Source organism: Ictalurus punctatus, chromosome 10 (genome assembly GCF_001660625.3).
Source record: "Ictalurus punctatus breed USDA103 chromosome 10, Coco_2.0, whole genome shotgun sequence".
NCBI lineage: Eukaryota > Metazoa > Chordata > Actinopteri > Siluriformes > Ictaluridae > Ictalurus > Ictalurus punctatus.
In genome coordinates, this window is record NC_030425.2 from 26632501 (window position 1) to 26658296 (window position 25796).

General features: G+C 41.6%; 2 protein-coding genes and 2 non-coding genes across 10 annotated transcripts; 2 read left to right on the top strand and 2 right to left on the bottom strand.

Moving 5' to 3' along the window:
* Positions 1–1642: 1642 nt before the first annotated feature.
* On the bottom strand, positions 1643–1735 carry trnai-uau (transfer RNA isoleucine (anticodon UAU)). The gene is given in 2 exon segments: positions 1643–1678; positions 1698–1735. It is a non-coding gene; the product is annotated as a tRNA-Ile (tRNA).
* LOC108271195 (wee1-like protein kinase) lies at positions 1648–10307 on the top strand. 7 transcript variants are annotated; one of them, XM_017478572.3, is made up of 8 exons: positions 1648–1842; positions 2254–2421; positions 7812–7996; positions 8079–8159; positions 8256–8310; positions 8384–8554; positions 9094–9239; positions 9334–10307. In XM_017478572.3, the coding sequence occupies exons 4-8, from the start codon at positions 8134–8136 to the stop codon at positions 9482–9484; spliced, it is 549 nt and encodes a 182-aa protein (XP_017334061.1). In that variant the 5' UTR covers positions 1648–1842; positions 2254–2421; positions 7812–7996; positions 8079–8133; the 3' UTR covers positions 9485–10307. The 7 variants fall into 7 exon arrangements, with proteins under 7 accessions (XP_017334061.1, XP_017334060.1, XP_047013891.1 ...); XM_017478571.3 differs by lacking the exon at positions 1648–1842 and adding an exon at positions 1912–2119; XM_047157935.2 differs by lacking the exon at positions 1648–1842 and having other exon boundaries at positions 1912–2421.
* On the bottom strand, positions 2643–2735 carry trnai-uau (transfer RNA isoleucine (anticodon UAU)). The gene is given in 2 exon segments: positions 2643–2678; positions 2698–2735. It is a non-coding gene; the product is annotated as a tRNA-Ile (tRNA).
* Positions 10308–12374: 2067 nt separating the features above from the next.
* Positions 12375–25470, top strand: swap70a (switching B cell complex subunit SWAP70a). The gene is made up of 12 exons (XM_017478568.3): positions 12375–12570; positions 13949–14089; positions 17013–17186; positions 17286–17513; positions 19069–19215; positions 19291–19399; positions 20154–20335; positions 22789–22896; positions 23050–23216; positions 23312–23510; positions 24663–24759; positions 25010–25470. Exons 1-12 carry the CDS (start codon positions 12475–12477, stop codon positions 25126–25128), a joined length of 1767 nt encoding a protein of 588 aa, XP_017334057.1. The 5' UTR covers positions 12375–12474; the 3' UTR covers positions 25129–25470.
* Positions 25471–25796: the final 326 nt, after the last annotated feature.

Consider the following 25796-nt stretch of genomic DNA (forward strand, 5'->3'; position numbering starts at 1 on the left):
TCTCTCTCTCTCTCTCTCTCTCTCTCTCTCTCTCTCTTCTCGCTCTCTCTATTTCACAACAAAGCTCTAACAAATGATCAGAACTATATCAGTGTAAATCCTACACTTAATAGCATTCAAAACAGTGTTACTATGAATGCAGACTTTAATACACTGGGAAAAAAAAACACACTATTAACATCACATAAATGCATATAAATAAAATTGGTTTTCACTTTGAGCACGTTTTACATGTTTCCCTACATTCTTTTGAATGTCCATGGAATAAAATAAAATATCAGATGCCATGATTGTACCTTCTGCCATCATTCATACATTTGAATGACCATGTAATACGAAACAATGTGATAACATGAAATTTAAAAAATACCTTATATGGCCATGGACATTGTTTTGACTCATGTTGACGCCGTACAGAACAACGCGCCGCCTTCATACTGAGAGGAAGCTAATGGTTGAGAGGCAGGAATTTGGCCAATAGTTGAACAGAGCATGTCTTTCATGTCATCAAACATGGGCGTGACCACACATTCTTTGGGGGAGTCGTTTCCCCCCAAATGTTGAGGAAATACCAATCTGTCCCCCCTATTATACAGAAAAAAATATTTTCTATATGTCCCCCTTTAATGAACCCTGCAAACGGATCTGTCTTTTCTTCATCTATTCTATTTATTTATGTCTATTCCTTTTTAGGAAAATAGGTGTCTGCCCCCCTAAAATTGTACACTTTGTTGAGCCCATACAGTTCGTTGATATATTTTAGCCGCTCAGTCTGTAAGAAATTCAAGCATAGAAAAGTGTTGCAGAACATAGAGCTTAGAGCTTTTTATCAGACAGTAAGTAACTAGATCCCTGAATAGTAGGTAACCTTAGCTTAGTATAGAAGGCATCATACCATGGCTTGGTTTGTTCTTAAGAACGTCAATTAACTTTTGATATTTGCACACCCACGAAGTAGGCTGGGCTAACGTCAGGGTCCAGTTTTTGACCATTAATGTTACATTCACTTGCAGATCCTCCCGCCGAGTCCGTTGTGAAACCTCACGTTGTGACAGACTGTTATAAATGCGAGTGAAAGTGAGGAAAGTTGCACAGCATTTTGTTCCTTTACACTACATTAGGGCTAAGGACAACTAAGTGATTTTACAAATATAAGGCTCAGCATATTGCTGAGATGTTCTAGCTTGGCAACGAGAGATATGGAACTAACGTCTGAGTTGTGGCCAAATTGTAGCTATCCATTCAGAACTAGTTATGGCAGTTTGTCTTTAGATTTAAGAAAACTCTTGGACTATGAACAAAAATACGAGTGACAGCCGGTGTCAGTGCAATAAAAAAATGAAATTGGTACAGTAAAAGCCCATAGTGACTTGAGAATCCACATAAATGACAGCTGAAACACTTTACAAACTTTACATATCTCTATGTATGGTGCACATTAGGTACACGTTCATACCCAAGTTATTTTAACCAAGCCTGCTACTGGCATGTTTTTGGCAGGTGGGAGGAAACCAGAGAACCCTGAATTGTATAGTTAGAGCCCGGGACCATGGAGCTGGTTGTGCTCTTTATATTCATATTGAAATATGATTCTGGCTATATTGAAAGCAAGAGTATGGTTGTAGGTTGCTCTTAAAGTCTGTGCTCCAGGTGAGGCTTGAACTCACAACCTCAGCATTGCTTCACCTGTACTGCTGTATAAGTACCGCGCGCTGACCGCTTGCGCCACTGGAGCAACTTGCTGTTGAGATTCGGATAGGTGTGGGATTCACTGTAACCATGACCAGTTTAAGAGCACTAACTGAAGATGGCTGAACGGATTTTTTTTTTCTGTGCTAATTTGTAAGTTGCCTTTCACTACAAGAAGTATATCTTTATATTGATTTCTCAAAGTAGGCAATGTGACATAATAGTCCAGCTAGGTAGGTAGCTAATGTTTGCCTTCTAGCTTAATATTTTACACAGATAACCCATTTCTGCATTATTCAGGACTGTCCCATTGATTCTGTTACTTATATTCTACTGGCTCATTTGACAGTTTCTTGGCAGTCTGCTAAATAATCTGTGTGCTGGATGATTCTGCAAACCTTCCTCAGACATTGTGTGGAGAAGATGTCCTGTAAGGCCGGGAGTTTGTTGCCATTAATGAGTTCAGCTCAAAACCAGACAGTCCTGCGTGCAGTCAGGATGCGCTCTATGGTGCATTTGTAGAAATTGGTCAGGATTTTCACCAACCATGATTTTTGTGTCCAGGGATAGACTCCGGATCCACCTCAAACCTGACCACGATACAGCGGTTATTGTAGATGAATGAACATATAACCTTCCCAGTCGGTCACTTCACGCACTTTTAGTAAGTGACTCATCTTGATGAGAGCTTGTGGTGGACCAAGAGCCTTTTCCAGATACACTAGGTGTGAGGTAAGGATACACCCTGGAAGCAATACACACACATTCACACCCCAAGTTATTTTAGCCAATCCAGCTACTGGCATGTTTTTGGGAGGTAAGAAGAAACTATGGTTAATGAACATATAATTCTTCCAGCACAATACATCCATAATCATTAAGATAGTTGGTGCTCTTTATACTGCAGTATAATCAGGACACACTGAAAGTTTGGAGGCTGTGTTTAAAATCTATGCTCCAGATGAGGCTCGAACTCACAACCTCGGCATTGCTTCACCTGTACTGCTGTATAAGTACCGCGCGCTGACCGATTGCGCCACTGGAGCCCTGAATGAGAATGTATCTGATGAATTGTGTGGGTTTCATCCAGGTTGTCTGGTTTCCTCAGACCCCAAAAACAGGGGTCTTGTGAAAGTGTTAACTCTGTCAGCCATTTTTAGTCTTACATTTTTAGTGTCAAATATCCTTGATAGTTTTTAGCATGTTTAATCAATTTTATTCTGTTTTTAGTCAAGTTTTAGTTGACTAAAAGTCTGGGCATTTTAGTCTTATCTTAGTCAAAGAAAACCAGGAAACTTTAGACATTTTTAGACCATAAGATTATTATTGTTTAACATTTCGGTCAGTTTAGTCTAGTCAGTGGTGGAAATGGCCCAGATACACTGGGGGACTGTAGTTGGGGAGGTTTGTTTGTTTGTTTGTTGTTTGTTTGTTTTGGGAGTGGGGTGGTAGGGGTTAAATGTAATATAAACATATAAATACCTCTATACTATATAATAAGAATACACTTATTGTGCCACTGGAGCCACTTGCTGTTGAGATTGGCATCGGTGTGGGATTCATTGTAACCATGACCAGGTTAAGAGCACCAACTGAAAATGGCTTAACGGATTCTTTTTTTTTGTGTGCTAATTTGTATGTTGCCTTTCACTACGAGAAGTATATCTTAATATTGATTTCTCAAAGCTAGGCAATGTGACATAATAGTCCAGCTAGGTAGGTAGCTAATGTTTGCCCTCTAGATTAATATTTTACACAGACTTTGGGTCTCGGCCCATGTGTAGTGCGTTGTGTGTGCGTTTGTTTGTTGTTGTTTGTCTGTTTTTCTACAGCTGAAACATCATGGGGAATTGTACAAGTTGGATTTGGATTATTTTTATAATTACATGGATTTTTAGTGACTGTGCTGTTTGGAGTATTCAATTAAATGACATCAGAGCAGGGCATGGACTCGACTATTCACAGGATGAACGTCTACTCCTCCGTAACTCTATCCCCTGCCAACTGAACCCATCTATCGCCATTTCGCTGGATATAACATTAACATCTGAATTAAAGAGGTTCGTTGCAGACTTGGAAGGTGTCCTTTTAAACCTCCACTACCCTCAACCATCCTTTCAAATGTTCGTTTATTGAAAAACAAAATGGACTTGTTGCATGTGAAATGTCTCACGGATGTATCGTTCAGGGAGGCATGCATTCTCACTTTGACAGAGTCCTGGCTGGATGAGTCTGTCCCGTATACCGAGGTTAGCCTGGACGGTTTTGAGATCTTTCAGGCACAACCAGTAATTCGGGGGAAAGAGCAGGGTGTATGTACATCAACTCGAGGTGGTGTACTAACATCAAAGTACATGGGAAATCTTGTAATCCGGACCCGCTCACCCTGTCCGCCCCTGCCTTTTACCTCCCGAGTGAGTTTTCGACTATTGTGCTTAGCTGTACCAATGTCAAGGTAGCGGCTGAACAGATAAATGGTAAATGGCACACTTATATAGCGCTTTACACTGTGTCCCGTTCTCTCACACTCTCTCTAACACACAAGCAGAGCTGCCATGCAAGGCACTGACTTGCCAACTGGAGCAACTTGGGGTTCAGTGTCTTGCCCAAGGACACTTCGGTATGTGGGCCAGGAATCGAACCACCAACCCTACGATTAGTGGACAACCCGCTCTACTAACTGAGCCACAGCCGCCCCATGTAATATACAGACTATGCTCAGAAAATACCCGGCTGCTCCAATACTACTTCTTGGTGACTTCAACAGCTGTCGGCTTGATTATGCATTGCCAGCCTTCAATCCAGCCTTCAGCCTTCCCCCATTATTCATTCTCTTTTTCTTCGATCACTTTGTACTTCAACAATACCAGTCACATGCAAAACATCAGTTGTTATTCCTGTTCCCAAAAAACTTCATCCAACAGAGATAAATCACTACAGACCGGTGTCATTAACTTCAATCATAATGAAAAGCTTTGAGAAAATGGTTCAAAACATTATGCTTTCATATGTTTCACCCTTTTTGGATTGCCTCCAATTTGCATATAAGCGGAAGAGAGGTACAGAGGATGCCGCGGTTCGTCTTTTGCACTGTCTTCAACACCTGGATATTCCTGGAAATTATGCCAGACCTCTTTTCATTGACTTTAGCTCTGCCTTTAACTCAATTCAGCATCATCAGCTAATCAAGAAACTACAGTGTCTGCAAGTTCCTTCACCACTAGTACACTGGATTGATAATTTCCTTTCTAAAAGACCACAAGTGCTAAAGGTGGACAATGCATCACCCATTATTGTTCTGAACACTGGCGCCCCTCAGGGGTGTGTACTTAGTCCGCTTCTCTATATTCTCTATACAAATGACTGTCAGAGTCCAGTCACCACCACTCATTACTTTAAATATGCAGATGATACTAACATTCTTGCATTGCTAAATCAGGACAATGATTCTTTTTAGGCTATCAACGCTCCATAGCACATTTTAGTACATGGTTTGATGATAACTTTCTCCACCTTAGTACTAAGGCTTAAGACTAAGGAACTGGTTTTGAGCTCTTCGAGAATACTGAGCCATCCTTCCAGTTTTATCATTAACAGAGATATGGTTGAAAGGGTGGAGCATTCAACTTCAATCAGCACACTCTAGGTATTTACAAGTGCTGTCAACAGAGACTTAGTTATTCGTAAACAAAAGAACATTTTGATTTGTTTTGAATCATTGTCCTGCTGGAAAATCCAACCATGACCCATTTTAAGCTTTCTGGCAGAGGCAGACTGGGTTTCATTTAATATCTGTTGATATTTGATAGAGTCCATGATGCCATGTATCCTAACACAATGACCAGGTTCTCCGCCAGAAAAACAGCCCCAAAACATTAAAGATCCACCATGTAACGAAACAGGACAGTGGGCAGGAAGTAGGCGCAGGAGCGCTGTCTTTATTCATAAACAAACAAAACCAAAACACAGGGAACGCAGTCTTTACAGAATTAGATACGAGTAAATACCCAACATAATTAATACTAAACATGGACACCTGGGGCAAATTAACAACAACTCAAACATGAAGTGAACAAACTAAAACAAACATCACGTGTCCACTTCACCCAGTTAAGTCTCTAGTAAGCAGCGCCACAGTGCCATCTGCTGGTCGTGGCGTAACAACCCCCCTCGCCAACAACCCCCCTCCAACAGGGGACCCCTGGGAAAGCTGTCTCTCGCCGACACAGAAAACGAGGTGGCCTCCGCCGGGCAGCAGACTGGCGGAGCACCACCCCCAGCGGCACGAGAACTCTAGGCACCGCCCCCGACAGCACTGGAACTCTGGGTGAAGTCTTCAGTAAGGCTGGAAGGCTGGATGGAGTCCCCAGAGGGGCTGGAACTGGACTGGAACTTGGAGGGACTGGAACTGGACTGGAACTTGGAGGGACTGGAACTGGACTGGAGCTCAGGACAGCCTTCTCGGCCAGACATGGCAGCTGGATGGCCTCCGCGACCGCTGAGCTGGACAGCAGGACAGCTTCCTCGGCTGTGCAGGGCAGCGGGACGGCCTCCTCGGCTGGGCTAGACAGCCGGACAGCTTCTTCGGCGGGCAGGAGCTCCACAGCCGAGATCTCGCCGTAGGCCTCCGGCTGGAGCTCCGAGGTCGCCGTGTTGACCTCCGGGGGAGCTCCACAGCCTAGACTTCACCGTAGGCCTCAGGCTAGAGCTCCGCTGTCCCCATTGCCCCCCCAAAAAAAGTTCTGGGCCAGCTTTCAGTTCCCGAGTGGGCAGCTGACTGGATCTTCCACAGGGCAGCAAGGTGGAGCATTGTTCTGCTCCACGGGACAGGGTTGAAGCAGAAAGTTACAGAGCAGCTGATTTACTTCTTCCTCCAACCACTTCATCTGCCGCCTACATTGCACAGCTTCATACTCCACCTGCTGTCTCCTGACCACACCTTGGTGCTCCTCCTGCTGCTTGCGCTGCCAGGTGTAGTACTCCTCCGGTGTCAGGAAGTTCCAGTAATAAAGAAATTTCCTGACTCGGGGTTTTCCTGCTACTTCCATTGCTTGGGCACGATATTCTGTAACAAAACAGGACAGTGGGCAGGAAGTAGGCACAGGAGCACTGTCTTTATTCATAAACAAACAAACCAAACACAGGGAACGCGGTCTTTACAGAATTAGATACAAGTAAACATGAGACTAAAGTCGAGGCAGGAAACAGGACATGGAAATGAGACCGCTAGCATACTAAACCTACATGCTGCACCGTTAACACCGATATCTATCACACTGGCATCTACGTTACTAATAATAATATCGCGCAACGTGCGCATCCACCAGAGGAGTTTAAATACCCAACATAATTAATACTAAACATGGACACCTGGGGCAAATTAACGACAATTCAAACATGAAGCGAACAAACCAAAACAAACGTCACGTGTCCACTTCACCCAGTTCAGTCTCTAGTAAGCAGTGCCACAGTGACATCGGCTGGCCGTGGCGTAACACACCAACATATTTAACGTGGGCATGAGGTACTTTTCCACATGGCTACCTCTCTGTGTGCCAAAACCACCTCTGGTGTTTATTGCCAAAAAGCTCTATTTTGGTTTCATCTGACCATAGAACCCGATCCCATTTGAAGTTCCAGTAGTGTCTGGCACACTGAAGACGCTTGAATTTGTTTTTGGATGAGAGTAGAGGGTTTTTAATTTAAAAAAAAATAATTTAAAAAAACCTTCCAAACAACTTGTGGTGATGTAGGTGACTTCGGATTGTAGTTTTGGAGACTTTCTGACCCCAAGACATAACTAAGTTCTGCAATTCTCCAGCTGTGATCCTTGGAGATTTTTTGGCCACTCGAACCGTCCTCTTCACAGTGCTTTGTAAGATCACACAGTAAGATTACATTTTAGGGAATATTTTTTAACCTGAAGTGCATGTGGAATTGTCAGACATTGTTATTAACCATATATAATTATTAACTGCTTGTACTCAAGGCCCTGTACGTATAAGCAGAACTGTTAGTGACATTGGTGTTTAATTAACTGGTAGTATTCTGGTAGGATATTTTCTCCACTTTTTACTGAAACCATCTTACTGAATACGCATGAATTAACCAATGAAACGCAGTTCTCCTGACAGACGAAACGCTTTACGTGAGGTATACGTGCATGCCGTCTTGGGACAGCACCCCCATGTGGTGAGGTATTATTCTGCATGGTCAGAAGATCAGCTGAAGGATTTGCTGGTGCAGGTGTCCCGGGGTTTGAAGTAAATCCACTTTGCTTCTCTCGCTCATATGGACATCAAACCAAGTAGGTCAGACAGATCAAAGAACGTAGTCCTGGTTTATCCGGGATAATTTATTCTAAAGCATCATGTCCTCTCTGTTTGCAGGTAATATATTTATATCGATGAGAGTGGCTGTTCATAACGCAGATGTCCATGGATCATGTGCAGATGTTGTGTACAAAATAGGTTTGTGACAAAGTTTGCACTTCCTGCTGCAGTTTGAGAAATTTCTGATTATAATAACAACACTTCTTTCCTTCTTTATGTGACTCATGTGAACAGACCAAGAGTGGAAGATAGATCCAGCAGATTTTTAGCCAATGAGATCCTGCAAGTGGTAAGACATTACTCCTCTATGCTAATTGATCTTTCTTTATATACTCGATGAACTAAGCATGCCGGTCTTTCAGGACTACAGGAATCTACCTAAAGCAGATGTCTTCGCACTGGTGCTCACAGTGCTAACTGCCTGTGGGGCAAAAGCACTCCTGGGGAATGGGGAAATGTGGCACGCAATACTCAGAGGGAAATCCCCAACCTTAGCTCAGGTGCTGTCGGAAGAATTTCAACAACTTCTTAAGGTTTGTTACTTCTTGATGAGTCTCTGATAAGCATGACACTTGTGAGGTTTCTTGCATTGAGCAGTTGTGAGCAGATTTCCAACACGAGACTGTGGTCAGAAAGTGTCGATTAGTGTCCTATAACAGCAGGTCTGGCAGGTTTATATAAATACATTAGCATTTCTATAGTAACAGCTTCAAATCATTGAAACGGTAAGCAGACGTTTATTTAACATTTATAAGTTAAGGAGTCTCCAGTGTCAGCACTTAGACTTATTAACTTCACAAGAGAGAAAAAGAGACGCTGGTGAGGGGACAACTGTTTCTAGCTGCTTTAATGAAACTTTCGCAGACATTAATTGTAACTGTAAATGGATAAAAAGTGCGACTTTCATTTATGATTTTTGAAAAAAATGCAATTGTTAGCAATTGTTGTGGCATTAGAAGAATAAAACACTTCAGGAATAATCGACTTTGGGCTAGTAACAGTAACTCTACTGCGTCACACCACCTCGTCGGCGATTATTTTCTTTTAAAATATTTGTACGTATTTATCGCAGCTCATGATTCATCCGGACCCCGTGAGCAGACCTTCGTCCTCAGCCATGAGTAAACACGCCATCCTCCATCCTGCCTCCAAACTGAGTGCCGACAGCCTGCGCGAGCAGCTTCATGCACAGAAATTCAGAAACACACTGCTACTGAAGTAAGGGCTGCACTTATAGAGGTGTAAAATTATCCAGGCTTCAACGTGCTTTCTTAACTCACTTTGCTCGAGTGTTTTTTTTTTTTTGGTCTAGAGAGCTGAAACAGATCCAGTCCTCCACAGCAGCTGCGGTACCGAGCGTCACTTACAGCACCGTGACCTGCTCCAGTGGAAACAAGTATGACATATCGTCCAGACTGCTCGGGAAAAAGATCAACCGCTCAGTTAGTTTAACCATGTTCTGATCCGGACCGTTTTATTTTTGGGAAAAAACATACATTTGGACCCTTCAAGTTGTAAAAAATAAATGATATGACAGTATACATGAAATTTATGGAAATATGTTCATAATTGTATTGCTACACTATATGGCCAAAAGTGTGTGGACACCTGACTTTTAAACTCGTATGAGCTTGTTGAACGTCCCATTCCAGATTGAATCCTCGTTTGCTGTTATAATTAGCTCCACTCTTCTGGGAAGGATTTCCACTAGATTTTGGAGCGTAGCTGTGGGGATTTGTATTTATTCAGCTGCAAAAGCGTTCGTGAGCTCAGGCACTGATGTCGGGACGTCAAGGAGGCTTGGTTTCATTTCATCCCAAAGGTGTTCAGTGGGGTTGAAGTCAGGGCTCTGTGCAGGACACTCAAGTTCTTCCAGTCCAACCTTAACACACCATGTCCTCATGGAGCTCACTTTGTGCACAGGGGGTGTCGTTATGGGTGTCCACATACTTTTGGCCATATAGATGATATATTCTTAGATATATGGTTAAAATATATGCGAGTTATCTGTATTATCTTACAGATTTTAAATGTATGAGTTTCCTGTATTACAGATTTAAACTGATGTGATTGTCATATTGTGTTGAAGAAGCACTTGAACGAAGAAACTGTTGCGCAACCTGCTGCTGAATTATTTATTTCTTTTTTAAAATTGCACAGCCTGTCGACAGACACTCCTACAGTGCGACGGGAATTTTATAAGTGCTTAATTGCTGCATAGTTTGATTGACAGTTACAGCATAGTTTCACTGTACTGTAATTTCATACAATAAAGATCAGCTTGCACACCTGTTTATCTGTTTGTTCAATGCACCTGTTAAACTTCGAACCCCCTAGGTTGCTTTACAAAGTATGCAACAGAAAGTAACACCAATTGAAATTTATGCTCACCGTCCACTTTATTAGGGACACCTGCACATATAATCAGCCAATCATGTTGCAGCAGTGCAATGCATAAAATCATGCAGATACAGGCCCAGAGCTACAGTTTATGTTCACATCAAACATCAATACAGGAGGGAAAATATGTGATCTCTGTAACTTGGCCTGCCAAACGTGGTGTGGTTGTTGGTGGCAGTTGGGCTGGCTTGGATATTTCCACATCTGATTCATCTGATTGCACATCACATTCATCTGATTGCACATCACTTCATTTGCAAGAAGGAATAGAAGTGCAATCACACAGAGTTTGGGTTCGGGCATTTCCACAATTATCATCATGCGAGCAACATTTTTGAACACTTCAGGAAGAATTTGAATGAAATTACATAAGGAAGTTTAATGGACAATAAAAGTGATCAGAATCGTGTATGGATAATATGATAATAAAAATACACAAAAGCATGAAGGAAAAAAAAAATAACATGAGAAACAGGAAAAAGAGCCGTTATAAACAAGAGAAATCATATAGAGCAGAGTTTCTAAAAATAAAAATGAGATTAAATAAAAACAGAAATAAAATGCTAAAAATGGAGTTTGAAGGAGAAAATGTCAATCAGAATCTGCATACATAATCAGATACCTGAAGCAAATTTGAGGGATATAATATGAAGTGCAATAAGAAGATATAAAACATTAGCAAGTCACGTAAAGTTGTTTTCACCTCACAGCTCACAGCAGGGACGGCTTGCCCATGTCCATGAAGGTTTCCTCTAGGTTCTCTGGTTTCCTCCCACTGCCCCAAAACATGCCAGTATCCATCCATCCACCCATTTTCTGTACCGCTTATGGGTCGCGTGGAGGGGGGACCTGAAGCCTATTCCAGGGAACTCGGGGCACAAGGTACGACGGGGCACACCATGGACGGGCTGCCAACCCATCGCAGGGCACAATCACTCACTATGGACAGTTTGGAAAAGCCAACCCCTGAAGTGCGGAGAGAACATGCAAAATCCATGCACACAGGGTGGAGGCAGGATTCAAACACCCAACCCTGGAGGTGTGAGACAAACATGCTAACCAGTAAGCTCCTGTGCCCGCACATGCCAGTATGTGGATAATAAAAAAAGAGAGAATGGACAGTGTCCTGCGATGGACTGATGTTCCATCCTGGGTGCTTTCCCTCCTCACCTCCCAGCGTTCCTGGGATAGGCTCTGGATCTGCTGCAACCCTGACCAGGATAATGTGCTTACTGAAAGTGAGTGAGTGAGAAACAAGAATGAGAGTAAATATAAACAGAAAAAATGCAAACCGAATCTACTGACCCTGTACATAAATAGATATGTGAAGCTAATCTTTGGGTTGGGGTTTCGATTCCCGCCGCTGTCCTGTGTGTGCGAAGCTTGTAGGTTCTCCCTGTGCTGCTGAGGTTTTCTCCGGGTGCTCCGGTTTCCTCCCCCAGTCCAAAGACATGCATGGTAGGCTAATTGGCATGTCCAGAGGATTCGTAGTGTATGAATGGGTGTGTGAATGTGTATGTGATTGTGCCCTGTGATAGACTGGCACCCCGTCCAGGATGTACCCCGCCTCGTGCCCGATCCTCCCTGGGATAGGCTCCGGGTTCCCTTCGACCCTGAAGGATAAGCAGTATAGAAGATGGATGGATGGATGGATGGATGAATGGATCTGCAATATGAGCCAACCTTTCTGGTTCACAGTCTGGATCACAAATGACTCGTTTTTCCATTTTTATTAAAAAAACAAACAAAAAACAAAACAAAACAAGATCTACATTTGATGGACATTTCCCCAACTTTTTGTGTCCTGCTCAATTGTTCTCAGTTCAGAATCATTTCAAAAACATATTTCCCATGATGATACCTCTGGTATCAGTTCTAATCTCAGCTCAGTTCCCCAGCCCTCAGTCACGTGACGTCACGCCTCAAAGCGCTCTAGATAGGTGGCGCCCTTCTCTCACGCACTTCCACCACACAGTATGTATTGTGCGGATGTTGGGCATAGCCACTCTCTCTGACTGCTGTGTGTACATTGGAAGGAGTAAACAAGTGTAAAATGGTCCATAGAGACGAAATATTAAAACCGATTTGGCACGCGTTCGGCGCGTTGGATGTGGACCGGAAAGGAAAAGTGTCCAAGTCTCAGTTGAAGGTAGGAAGTAAACAAACAAAATGAATCAGGAGATATTGACGTGTACAGAAACTTTTTTATTATTATTATTATTTTTTAAATAGATTGTTTCCTTGTCTTGGAGTTAAGGTTAAGGTTTTGTTAAGGTTTTGGCGCAATGCGCGCAAATTCTGTGCGCATTTACATGGAAAAGCGCGTTTAATGACGTCGGTGCGAATTGTTCTGCTTTGTTATAAGGGGAAATAACAGCTCCTTTTTTTTTTTTTAAAGAACTTATTTCCCCTTAAAAACAAGCACTGTTTGTGTCCCTGACAGACATTTCCTTTAATATAACGAGTTAATTAGACCTCGTTGAATTTCCACCTTGTCTAAGCTTTCTTGTCCCATTTAAACTGAATCATGCTGAACCAAATGACCACCTTGAAAATGATGAAATTAGAAAATTCATATTCATATTCATATTTGAGCTAACTGTATGTCTAAAGTCATATACGCATCATAAATATGTGTGATATATTAGTCTTGACCATTTTATCAGCTGCTCATAAAGTTTTTTTTTTGGTGGGGGGGTAACTTCCTGTTTGAAGCTGACCACACCCCTTTCTATGATGTCTCAAGAATTAAGACATTAAAGCTTTAGTAAGTTGCTCATCAGGCTGGAAAATAAATGCTGTGCGGTTCCAGTTCCAGATCTCCTGTCGTAATATAGCTGAATGAACTCCCTAATATTTGTATTTGAACTGAATTAGTCTTCTGAACTTTTTCAGCACACACACACATCACTTCTCAAATCCTTAAGTATTGGCTCACATGAAACCAGAAGGCTCACTTCATGTTCTTATTTATAGAAATGTAATTTGTGCATGATCTGTTGTGCAGACAGAAATACATATGGTGAGGGGAAAAATTTTTTTTCTCACTTCTGAGTAATTTCAAATCCTGTCTTAAGATAACCCTGAACACCTGCCATGTGGTTTTGGATTACAAATTTGCATAGTTTTCTAATTTAGCCTTACATAGTACCCTGAAGAGTTTCTGCTGCAGTGGCACCGTGTCGTTTCTGCGCTCCAATTCGCAGCTGGATACTGTAGATTTGGACCTGTAATCATAAAGACCGTCCTGTTCTCATCCCAGGACTCTTATTCGCAATCTACATCACCTCTTCTACACCCGTGTACTGTAATATCATAACGCCCCGTCACCGGCGTCGCTCAGAAGAGGACTGGTTTCATTTCCGAGTCCGGTTCCTCACAAGGTTTGCTCCTCATGAGAGTTTTTCATCTCGAACCGTCGCCTCTGGTTTGCTCCTTAAGGATCTGGGTTTCTGTACAGCATCTGTGTGACCATGTCTGTTGTGTGTGCTAAAAGCGCTGTTTTATGTCTGCTCTGCCTTGTGAAGGTTCTGTCGCACAACCTGTACACGGTGCTGCAGATTCCATATCAGAACTGTGAGCTGGAGGAACATTTCAAGGACGACGATGAAGGTCCCGTGTCCACGCAAGGCTACATGCCCTATCTGAACACCTTCATCCTAGACAGGGTAGCTATTGTAGAGTCCACCTCCTCCTCTTCCTCTTATCATCTTGCTTCTTATCATGCTCGTGGTGCTCCTCCTGCACTTTAGAAATAATAAAAGGTTTCTGCTGAGTCTTTTAAGGGGTTCTTTGGATTATTTTTGACAGAGGTATCTTTATAAAAAATAAATAAATAAAGTGCCTCCAGGAACCTTTCCGCGAACATGAAAAGGAAAACGAACCTTTAACCCGATTGTTTCTTTTCTTCTGGTCGTCTTTCTGAGGCTTATTTTCTTCCTCCGGCTCCTTTCACGTCCTACTTTTTGCTCTTACCTTCATCTTACCGTCATCATCACCGTCATCCTCTTCATCTTGCACCTCCTGCGCTTTATCCTCGCCTTCCTTTGTCTTCTCATTCGCCTCCTCATCCTACTTCCCTTCCTCTTCCTCCTTTTATTTCTCCTCGGCCTTCTGTTTCTCTTCCTCTTTCCGCTCTTGGAAAAAAAAAAAGGTGCCTCTTAAACTCAAATAATTTGCCCAAAAATATATAGTTAAAGTAAACTTAGTACTAGAAAGCATGGCACATTAAAAAAAATATATATAAATAATTACCGAATTAAATTATGCATTAAAAAAAAAATAGAAAAGAAAAGAATTTACATTAGTTGATGTCATCACCAGTTCCATGGGGTTGTAGTAGTTGAGAGTGAGACGACATTTCTGAGACAAAATATAAGTCTTATGGTAATATAATGTGGCTTTTACTATCCATAAAGCACAAGACAAGCGCGTGAATGCGTTAGTGACGGAGTAGATGCATTCATTTCTGAAGAAATTAATCAGCGCTAAGCAATGTTATTGCGGTAAAGTTTTTCTCACAAAAACATGCTAGTAGGTGGATTGTTGACGCTAAATTCCCCCTTACGTGTGAATGAGGGAGTGTACGTGTGTGTTTGTGTGTGTGTGTGTGTGTGTGTGTGTGTGTGTGTGTGTGTGTGTGTGTGTACCCTATGATGGTCTGTCGTCCTGTCTCACTCTCAGCATTCATGCTCCAGATCCAATATGTGTATATATTGGAAATATCAATTCAGTAATAAATTTTCATTGGAGTTCCCCAATAAAGTACGATTAAAAATCATTCCCATTGTCAAGAATAAAACGAGCATGCTCGTTACGTCATTAATGTACGAATCGTATTCGATTTCTTACATTATTTCACTCCCCATAAACGGCTCTGGCGAACGTTTTCTAATGAATAACGTCCCGTTTATGTTCATATCGAAATATTTCTCATCAATATCGTGACAATAATTAAACCAGGCGACTGGACTGTATGACCCCATGAGTTATAACGCAGTCATGAGAAATGACACGAATGAGTTGATTCAGAATTCGTTAAGATCCAGAACCAACTTTTTATAACAAAGCCTTTAGTAGAATCCTGAAGCCAGCTGAAAGGGTCACGTTTAAATGTAAACTTTACATGTGAAATCTTCTGGATATTGCCAAACTGTCATATTTAAATGTAAACTTTCCTTTCTAAGTGATCAGTACTCAGTAGCTAACAGGTTATTTTTAAACAGTTGTGCCATTGTCTTTATTTTAGCATTTTAGCGCTTTAACATGTTATTCAGAGAATACCCACACGCAGAAATGTGTGGTCGAACACGCCGCTGACTAATCACCAGTTAGGAGGAACCTTCTCTTGGCTGTGACTTTTTTCTTCTTCTTTTTCTTCCTCTCCTCGGCTTTCTCATGTGATATGACACATTTGTCTGCCATAATGGTATTTTTAACATTTTTGTTTACTTCCTTGACAGGATTGAACATGTTTGAGTTCGGATTTAGCTCCGGATGTGTTTTAAACTCCGTTCTGTAAAGTACAAGCACTGATCACGTGGGCGTAATTGATTTACGTTGGCCGACGTTAGATGTGAATATAAATAGAGAACAACCATGACGTGTTGTTTAATAAGTAAACAGTTTTAATCATTGGCAAATTGCTGGGATGTAAGAGCAATAAAACACTTCAGGACGTTCTGTTACAGGGAAATAACGACACAACCTCAGGGATAATGATAATGATGATTTATTGGTCACATATACAGTAGAGCACAGGGAAATTCTTTTCTTCACATACCCCAGCATGTCAGGAAGTTGGGGTCAGAGCACAGGGTCAGCCATGATACAGCGCCCCTGGAGCAGAGAGGGTTAAGGGCCTTGCTCAAGGGCCCAACAGTGACAGCTTGGCAGTTCCGGGGCTTGAACCCTTGACCTTCCGATCAGTAACCCAGAGCCTTAACCTAAGCCTAACCTAACATGTCTTCGAGTGTTTTACTCCATGTATAATCACCCACTACTTTGTGTACTTTTAATAGGTTATGTTAAAGTTACTCTGTCGTACATATCTTATCGTACAATCATTTTAACATGCAGTTTTCAATCGTTTTCACATCTGCTGTACGTCATCCAAATGATATTTTTCAGTGGTGGCTTTGCAGTTAAAGCTCTGGGTTACTGATCAGAAGGTCGGGGGTTCAAGTCCCAGCGCTTCCAAGCTGCCACTGTTGGGCCCTTGAGCAAGGCCCTTAACCCTCTCTGCTCCAGGGGGCGCTGTATCATGGCCGACCCTGCACTCTGACCCCAGCTTCCTGACATACTGGGGTATACGAAGAAAAGAATTTCACTGTGCTGTAATGTGTACGTGATTAAACAACGACTTTAAATGACTCTAAACGACGATTATCATTAGGAAGAAGAAAGTCGAATCAATTCAGATCATGTTCCTAAACCCAGATCTTTATACAATGATTCATCCTGAAGCGTATGATTCAGTAATAACAAGGAATGAAATAATCGTAAAGGTGTATAAAGTTCGAGGAATATAAATCTGAACTCGCTGATCGAAGAGTTGAAGGAGTTCATCCCCGGACTGTTTTGTAATCCCAGATCCAGGGCCAGTTTGATTTCCAGGAGCTGAATAAAATGTGCTGGACGCTGTGCGCCCGTAAGAACATCAGCAACAACCGCATGCTCATCTCCGACGAAGATGCTTTCAAAGTCTGGTGTATTTTCAACTTCCTGTCTGAAGACCGATATCCGCTTGTGATCGTAACGGAAGAGGTGAGCGAACGGCAACATCGAATCTTTTACAATATCCACGCATTCGTTTGATCGGACTCTTGAGAGTCCTATTAAACCGTTGTTTTCGCATCACCCTAGATCGAGTATTTCCTGAGGAAGCTGTTGGATGCCGTGAGCGGGAACTGGAACGAGGGCAGGTTTGTGGACTATAAGGCCAAGCTGAGTTTGAAGCAGAATTGTCTGAATGTGTGGGAGCTGATTGAGCTGGTGGGTATGGGCTACTTCACCAAGGGCATGGACCGCCAGACCACCAGCCTGGGCATCACCGAGGTCTACCAGGAGCTCATTCTGGATATTCTCAAACAGGTGAGAAATGGTGTGTGTGAAACGTCTTGTCTATGGTTAGCCTATGCACCATATACACCATAACCATCCATATATACTTTTATACCATGGTGCTGTTGAATTATTCATTCGGACTGTTCAAAAGGTGTTCATTTTCTGGAAAACAGGTTTATCTTAATGTTAAATCCCTCGTTCTAATAATCGATCGTTTCTATAGTAACAGCTGATGCACAGGGGTACGGAGGATGCGCCATATAACCGAAACGTAATAATAAACGGACTAAAAATGTGCTGTTATTTAACAAAAACATGTAAAGGAAAATGTAGAATTGTTTTTATCGTTCAATTTATCATCTGTAAATTTATAGCTGTGAGATAAGTGAGAACATGAACATGCCTTGTGGACGTTCTACAACATTGCTGTGGAACGAATAAGGTGAATGAAACACTTTAGGACGTGCTGCTATAGTTAAATAATCAGCTCCAGGGTGGGAACAGTAACTCTGCTTCATCACACCACCCTGTAGTTCATTATTTTGATATAATGGCATGCCCGGCCTTTGGGTTCAGCAATATAAATAGAACCGCTAAAACATTTCGAAAAGCTCAAGGATACTCCTCCTCATATGAGATTGAGGTCATGTGACCTGGACGAAATTTAGCTTCTTGTTTACCGTTACTGTCATGATCGGAATTACAAATCTTGTGTGTCATTGGAACGTGTGTGTGCGTGAGAGAGATTATATAATATCTAGATATGCGCCGATCGTTTAAAAACGCCTGATGATCAGGGCCGATTATATCCTGTCAATCAAAAGAGGGTGGGAAAACACATAGATCTCGTGCTGTGTGTAAAGATGATGTCTCGTGTGTGGAATGACAACAAAGCTGCGGTTTGTAATGTCCGCGCTACTAAAATTTTACACCGGAAGTGAGCAGCAGTGAAGCGCGAGTTTCGGCGTTCGGAACAGCACCACCTAGTGGTCACGAGATGCACTCGCTGAATTAAAGCGCCAGTACACCGTTGAAAGATTTAAATGAAGACGAGTTGACCCAAAAAGTATATATTGCACAGAAAAATATATTTGTCGAGTAGTATATTTCATGTCCAGTTAATGTTAATATGTAAAAAGTTGATATTATATATGACCAGTGTGATGTTCAGTGATGAAGTAGAAATGCTTGTGTTTGTGGAGAGTGAATGTGAGACTAACAGGAGGGTTTTTACAATTCAGTCAATGTTAATACGAATGAATAACATTCAATAAGTTAATAATCTTACTTTAATCTGTAGAATTGAGTTCATGTGTTCATGTTCATTAGAGTGATGTGTGTTCTGTTGATGAGACCAGTTACTGTCAAACAACTTGCTGAAATGGAGAGAATAAAGTTTTTATTTGCATTTCTTTCAGAATTGTAGAATTAATTATTCATTTAAAAGAAAGAATAAAAGGCAGAAGTATCGGTTATCGGTATCGGCCGATATCATTCTGAATAATTGGTTATCCGTATCGGCTGAGAAATTTAGTATCGGTGCGTCTCTAATAACATCATTACGTCTCTCCATTCCGAAAAGGGCTACATGACGAAAAAAGGCCACAAAAGGAAAAACTGGACAGAGCGCTGGTTCGAGCTGCGTCTCGATTCAATTTTGTACTACGTGAGCGAGGACTGCACTGAGAAGAAGGGCTCCATTTCACTGGACCGTCACTGCTGTGTAGAGGTGAGAGCTCAACCAGGCCTGCGTTTAAAATACGATGCTGACCAAGTGACACTTAAGCGTTTCCTCTTTTTTCAGTCTTTACAAGACAAAGAAGGAAAGAGAAACCTCTTCATCATCAAATGTCAAGACAAAAGCCTGGAGATCAGCGCCTCGGACAAAAAGAAACGGCAAGAGTGGATCCTGGGTATGGCAGCTTTATAGTGTTCCATGGGAAAGCACTTCAGTACCTCAGTACTTCATACTTTGTCACATTTTTAATCCCATGAATAAACTTTCTGCTTCTTACATCATATTCCACAAATCGCAAACAGATAATGAACGGGATATTTTCTTTCTTTTGTCCAGCTACCAATTGAATTTTTCCATTTTGCTAGCTTTCTCCACAGCTACACGATATGGCCAAAAGTATGTGGACACCCGACCATCACTCCTACATGTGGTTCTTCCCCTAACCGTTACCACAAAGTTGGCAGCACACAATTGTATAGAATGTCTTTTATATGCTGTAGCGTTACAAGTTCCCTTCACTGGAACTAATAGGCTGAAACCTTTTCCAGCATGTCGACACCCCTGTGCCAAAGCGAGCTGACCATGAATTGCGAATTCCTTGTAAGGAATGGTTTGAATGCTAACCCCACCCCTGACCCTAACACCAACCCTAACCCAACCGCACCCCTGACCCTAGCCAAACTTTAACCTAAACTTAGTAAATTTATATAGAAATTCTGTTGTAAGAATTGTTGAGGATTTATGTGTGTGTACATGTCGAAAAAGAAAACATCCTAACTTTGAAATACTTGAGTACAGTTAAGCTTGGACTTCACGCTCTACTTCTGCTTAATACCTCAGACTTTCATTTAAGTATGATTTTTCTTGATTTCGTTTTTCCTCGCTCCTGATCTCAGACACGTTTTGACAAGTGTGTGTGTGTGCGCCAGCCATCCAGGACTGCATTAACCGGCTGAGGCAGGGTCTGTCTGCACCCCACCGTGAGGCTCGACAGCGGCGACGGGAACTGCGCAGCCGCCTGCAGGCAGAACAAGCGCTGATGGAGGAACAGATGAAAGAACTGCAGCTGGCCAACGAGAAGAAACAGAGAGAGCTGGAAGCCATGAGAAGGGTACTGCAGTCCATTCATAACATCAATCACAATCCATCTCCCTACAACCCTCTAAAAATATCACTTTCCCTTAACGTATATATTCTAAAATATAAGCACATGGCGGCCCAAATCACTCCTAAACATCGACAGTAACGTATCGGAAAACAAATTCTAACTAAACATCATTGTCTTGTCTTGGTCGTTTTTTTGTTGGTGCTTACTTTTAAACACATTTTTCTAGAACCATAGTTTGGCATTTTGTAGACAACTGTGGTCATAATTTCTGCAAACACTGACACTGCATACGCCTATTCTTTGAATTTAAACACATCTATTTACCGTATAAACTCTCGCAAGCCGTCATGGGTCCCGACTTGCCTGCTAGTGTGAACCGAAAGGCTACAAGATGTTTACGTTGCTTGCAGTTTATCCTTTTGTGTGTTTGTGACGCGACTGCGAATGGTGTTGTACGGGAAAATGGCCCGTTTGGCTTTTTGCACTTCTCATATAAGATTGTAGAGGACAAAACTGTTCTGTTTTTTTTTAAATAATTCTTCCTCTCTTTCTTTGCCATGTCCATTGGTGTGTGACTCAGTCGCAGTACAAACGAGCACGCTTTTTGTGTCATCCAACCAACTTCTCCATCCTTATCTACTTTATCTATATTTATTTAGTCTTTTTGGTCGATCCGTCCTTCACACTGACGTTATCGATTATTTGACTCACTCAGTCTCACTTCGGTTAACAGAATCTCTAACAGCCTTTCATTAGCATAACTTCCAGCATTATATGTGTAAATCTGCTTTGTGTCACTTCAGTTATCACTCAGTGACTGAGATCGTGCTGCTGCTTTTTTAAAAATTAAAAAAAAAAACAATCGAGCCACATATGCAAAATGTGGACACAGATGTGAGAAGCTGTTTCTGTAAACACTCAAGTTCCTGTTTTTAGTCACCTCATCTGTTAAACCCGTCACTTCACTTTCAGACCTGTCTGTCTTCCATTACAGCTCGAAAATCAAGTTCCTCTTTTTTCTGTTGGTGCGTGCTGACGGCAGATACGCTTTTCAGCTTGTAACGCTATCCTGCATAGTTCTGAAGATCGGCTCTCATGTTGAACTAGCACACGGATTATCATTAATAATAATTCTCATTATTAAGCAACAGGACAGGGGGAACTGGGGGCTACAGGGGCGGCAGATATTACGGATATGATCTAAAAGATGTACAGAGGATATGAAAAAAAGGTCGGAGTCGGTTATAAAGGAAATTGCTGGATATGCATGCAGTGCTGTGGAAAAAGTTCTATTTAAGTGTTGATTCGATTGAACAGGGTTTGCAGCAATCAGGTCTGGTTGTGTCTAGTTCAGCTGAACCCCATAATGAATGCAGTTTCATAGATTTGGGGAATTAGTAACTGGGGGGGGGGGCAAATACATTTTCACACAGGTCCAGTCGGTATCGGATATGTTTTTTGCTTCAATAAATAACATAATTTTAAAAACGTATGCAAAAATTCTTCTGTATTTTGTGTTTACTCAGGTTGCCTTTTTTATCTTCGATGTTGTTTTAATTTCTGTAACAGTTAAGTAAGAGATGTACACAAAAACAGAAGAAATCAAAGAAGGGCGAACACTTTCACAGCACTGTATAAATAATATTTATATTATGTAAAAGAAAAGGATGCACATCTTTCAACTGAAACTTTCTGGTGATGATGGTCATGTGATCTGTGAAACCTACCACAGTGAATTGTGGTTGAACTGGTAAATTCTTCAATCTGGTTGGTCAGAAGGTGCTGATTCATTTTCTACAACAGCAGCTCTGACAGTTATGCAGCTGCAAATCACAGGTTTATTCATTATTAATGCGCTTGTTCTAATACGTGGTTTCTATAGTAACGGCTCATTTGCAGGGCGCTCTACGTGAACGGATTTAAAAAAAAAAACGTGTTGATTAGTTAATAAAGAAAAACATAATTGTTGATTATGGAGAGGATTTCTGTAAGGAGTCTCCAGTGTCAGCGCTTTGTAACAGTCAAAGCTATAACATCTTCATTACAGAGCAGTTTACTTTGTTTTTGTTTTGTTTTGTTAACATGACGCGCCTTTTTTTTTTTTTTTTTTTTTTTTTGTCGTATTAACTTCTAGAGAGAGGAAAAAAATAGAGACTGGCGAGGGAACTAGGGATCATTTATAGCTGCTATAAACTAATAACAGGAATTAACATGTTTTGCTGACATTCCAAAACATTGAATGTAACTACAAATGATTAAATTGGCATCAATTTGGATCATTGGCAAATTGCTGTGGTATAAAATATGGAATAAAGCACTTGTGCAATTAGAGGAAAGCCACTGGTGTTGAAACTGTATCTCTGCCCCACCCCATGTTTGATTATTTTCCTATACCAGGAGGCATTTGCATCTTATTCCTGATGTGCTTAACAAAAATCGATATTTTTGTCTGTCAGAATCTGGATGAGGCGGCGGCGAGGGCTGTGATGGAGGAGCAGAGAAGAATTCGAACTCAAACAGAGCTACAGAACCACTACAGAAGTGACCTGGAGAAAGAAAAAATGGTAACCATGCCCCTGTAACACTTAAATACTCGCACGCATACACAATCATCCACCTGCTTTAAATCTGTTCGAAAGAATGTAACAGTCCTGGATCTCATTTGGACCTGCGAGAGTTCTGAGTCTCAGCTGTGTGTGTGTGTGTGTGTGTGTTAGGTGCGGCAGCAGATGGAGGAGCAGGTGGATCAGATGTCGGGCGAGCTCAGGTTGTACCTGCAGCGTGTCCGGGAGCTGGAGGACATGTACCATCGCCTGGAGGAGGCGCTAGAGGACGAGAGACAGACAAGACAGGACGAGGAGAATCTGCGCAAACTACAGGCCAGGTACTATACATAAACACACACTTTATCTATATGATATGGATGCAATTTTAAGTCTGTAAACACTGTGTACTGCATGTGTGGTACGTGTGTGTCAGGCTCCTGGATGAAGAGGTGAGGAAGCGCACCGAGCTGGAGCAGATTCACCTGCAGCAGCAGCGAGCCATCAGTCAGACACAGCAGGAGAAAGAGCAGCTGGAGCAGCAGAGGTCGGAGCAGGACCGCGCCCTGCAGATGGCAATGCATCAGCTGGACAGTCTGGAAAAGCAGAGACAGGGGGCGCTAGAGGAATACGAGGCCAGTTAACTCACACACACACCATGTTCACACCTGGTTGTTTTACGTGTCCTGAGTATCAGGATTATATGCAAATAGACATTATTCACTTCAGTATTCATCTTCAGAACATGTTTGACATCTTAAACATCTCCTTATGCATTACAACACACGAGGTCCATGACTATCCGTGTGGGTTCCTCCCAAAATCCCCCTAGTAGAGAATGAGTATGTGCCTGCATTAGAAATTATTATTATTATTATTATTATTATTATTATTATTATTATTATTACCAATAGTTACAGTTTTATTTTACTTCCTCTAGCCAGTACCTCCAGGATTTAGCGATTTTGCACCCGGGGGAACAAACGCAAAATCAAGCAAACTCCGCAACATGCGGAGGAGCTTGCGATTTTTCAAAATTACTGCAGATTCTGGCCGAGACGCGTCATGTGACGTCATCACAATGCGCATTCTTCTAAAGCTCTACTCGATTCACGTGCATCGAACACGAGCACAGCTTAAAGGTCTCGTTGAGATTTCGCCAATTCAAGTAGTTTTTCACAAAAACACGAAAACTCCACTCCAACAATCACAAAAAAAACTCTTTGAAATCCTGTACTATTTATCAATATTTAATATCGTCTATTTAATGGAGTTGTTGAGTCTAACGATCAGTCACAGGACTGTTTTTTTTTTTTTGTTGTTCTTTGTCGCCATCTTGTGGTTAAATGCTTATTCATTTGCAACTGACAGTTGAAGTAGTGTCCCTAGACCTCTACTAAGCATACAATTTAAAGGATAATGAGTCTTTAATTGATCTCATATACATATGTAAAATGAAATTCTTTTCTTCGCATACCCCAGCATAAAAAGATAGATTTAATTACGACTCACAATATTGCCATGAAAGGCAGCTCGTTAGTTCTGTATAACAACTGTATAGCCCCGCCCCCCATTTTCCTTAAAAGGGAAAAAAGTTTCCAGGAACTTGTAGACTTGATGCCAAGGGGCACTGAAGCTGGGTGGCTTGCACTGGGTCCAACACACTTTATTTAGGGTTTTCCTTTCATTTGTTATTTGTCTGTACACGTCGTAAAACGTGTCGCGAACATGATACATGATCGATTAAATGTAATAACGCTTAATAACGAGTGTGCATGTAATCACAGGCTGTGAAAAGGAAACTGGAGCAGGCGGCCAACAAGACTAAGAGCTGGAAGGATAAAGTGGCACAGCATGAAGGGCTAATTCGACTCATCCAGCCAGGTAAGAGTGTCGGCAACCTGGCGTCAGACTCTATAGAGCTTAAACTAAATCAGCACTCTAAAAATTCAGATTCCTCTGCACTTTACTTCTATTCCACTATCTGGTTAGATACCAAACCGGATTTCTTTATACTAGTTAGTACTATGCGACTTACTCGTACTATTTGCAATTACAATAGGTTTTATCAAACGTTTTGATTAAATTAAACAAATTGAACGTCCGCAGAGTAATCCGATTTCCCATGTTTCAGGCAGCAAAAGTCCTCAGAAAATGACCAACTGGGGTCCGGCGGCGTTCACAGACAAAGAGCTGGAATTGAGAGAGAAGATTTGGCAAGGGAACAAGAACAAACCAGACAGTGCCCTATAATCTGTTTAAAATGGTTGCCTATTTGGATGCAAACGTATATATTTCTTGATCCTGATTTATGAATTACTTGGATGGTTGTTATTTTTTAATTTCTAATAATCCACTGTGTTGCTGCGTAACAGCTCCAGTGTGGAGATTGTTCTCTCACCCCCGCTGTTCCCGGGGTAGACTCCCATCTCCACTGTGCCCCTGATCATAATAAAGCAAAGTGAAGATGAATGAATGAACGATTAATCCAGTTATCTCTGAATGTATAAACATAACGAGCTTACAGCTTTCAACTGAAGTGTAATCATATCAATCACACAAAAAAATAAAACTTATGGAGGGTTTGTGTCATAATTTTTTTAAAATCTGTTTCTTTAAATCTTACATTAAATTATTTTTTTTTCAAACAATCGAAATATTTTCCATATTCAGGTAATAACCGATGTTTAAATATATTGTCACGTGGAAAATCCAGACATTGTAACATGTTACTGTGAGGAAGAACAGCTCACGTGTGCAACTGGGCAGTTTCGTCCACTAGATGTCACTCTTGTACTAATAAATCGTCCAGGATCTTTCTGGATCGTTCTCTAAACATCTCTGACACTGTGCATGAGAAGATATATGATGATAATATACAGATGGACTGTATCGGGCTCTTTGATGCTGCAAGCTGTCAC

Bases quoted from the DNA above. Each gene is read 5' to 3' on its own strand.
- swap70a (XM_017478568.3), top strand. From the start codon at position 12,475: ATGGTCCATAGAGACGAAATATTAAAACCGATTTGGCACGCGTTCGGC. The intron at 17,514-19,068 runs GTGAGAAATGGT...CATTCCGAAAAG, and splicing joins TTCTGGATATTCTCAAACAG to GGCTACATGACGAAAAAAGG. The intron at 24,760-25,009 runs GTAAGAGTGTCG...CCCATGTTTCAG, and splicing joins AATTCGACTCATCCAGCCAG to GCAGCAAAAGTCCTCAGAAA.
- LOC108271195 (XM_017478572.3), top strand. From the start codon at position 8,134: ATGTGCAGATGTTGTGTACAAAATAG. The intron at 8,160-8,255 runs GTTTGTGACAAA...TCATGTGAACAG, and splicing joins AGATGTTGTGTACAAAATAG to ACCAAGAGTGGAAGATAGAT. The intron at 8,555-9,093 runs GTTTGTTACTTC...TATTTATCGCAG, and splicing joins AATTTCAACAACTTCTTAAG to CTCATGATTCATCCGGACCC.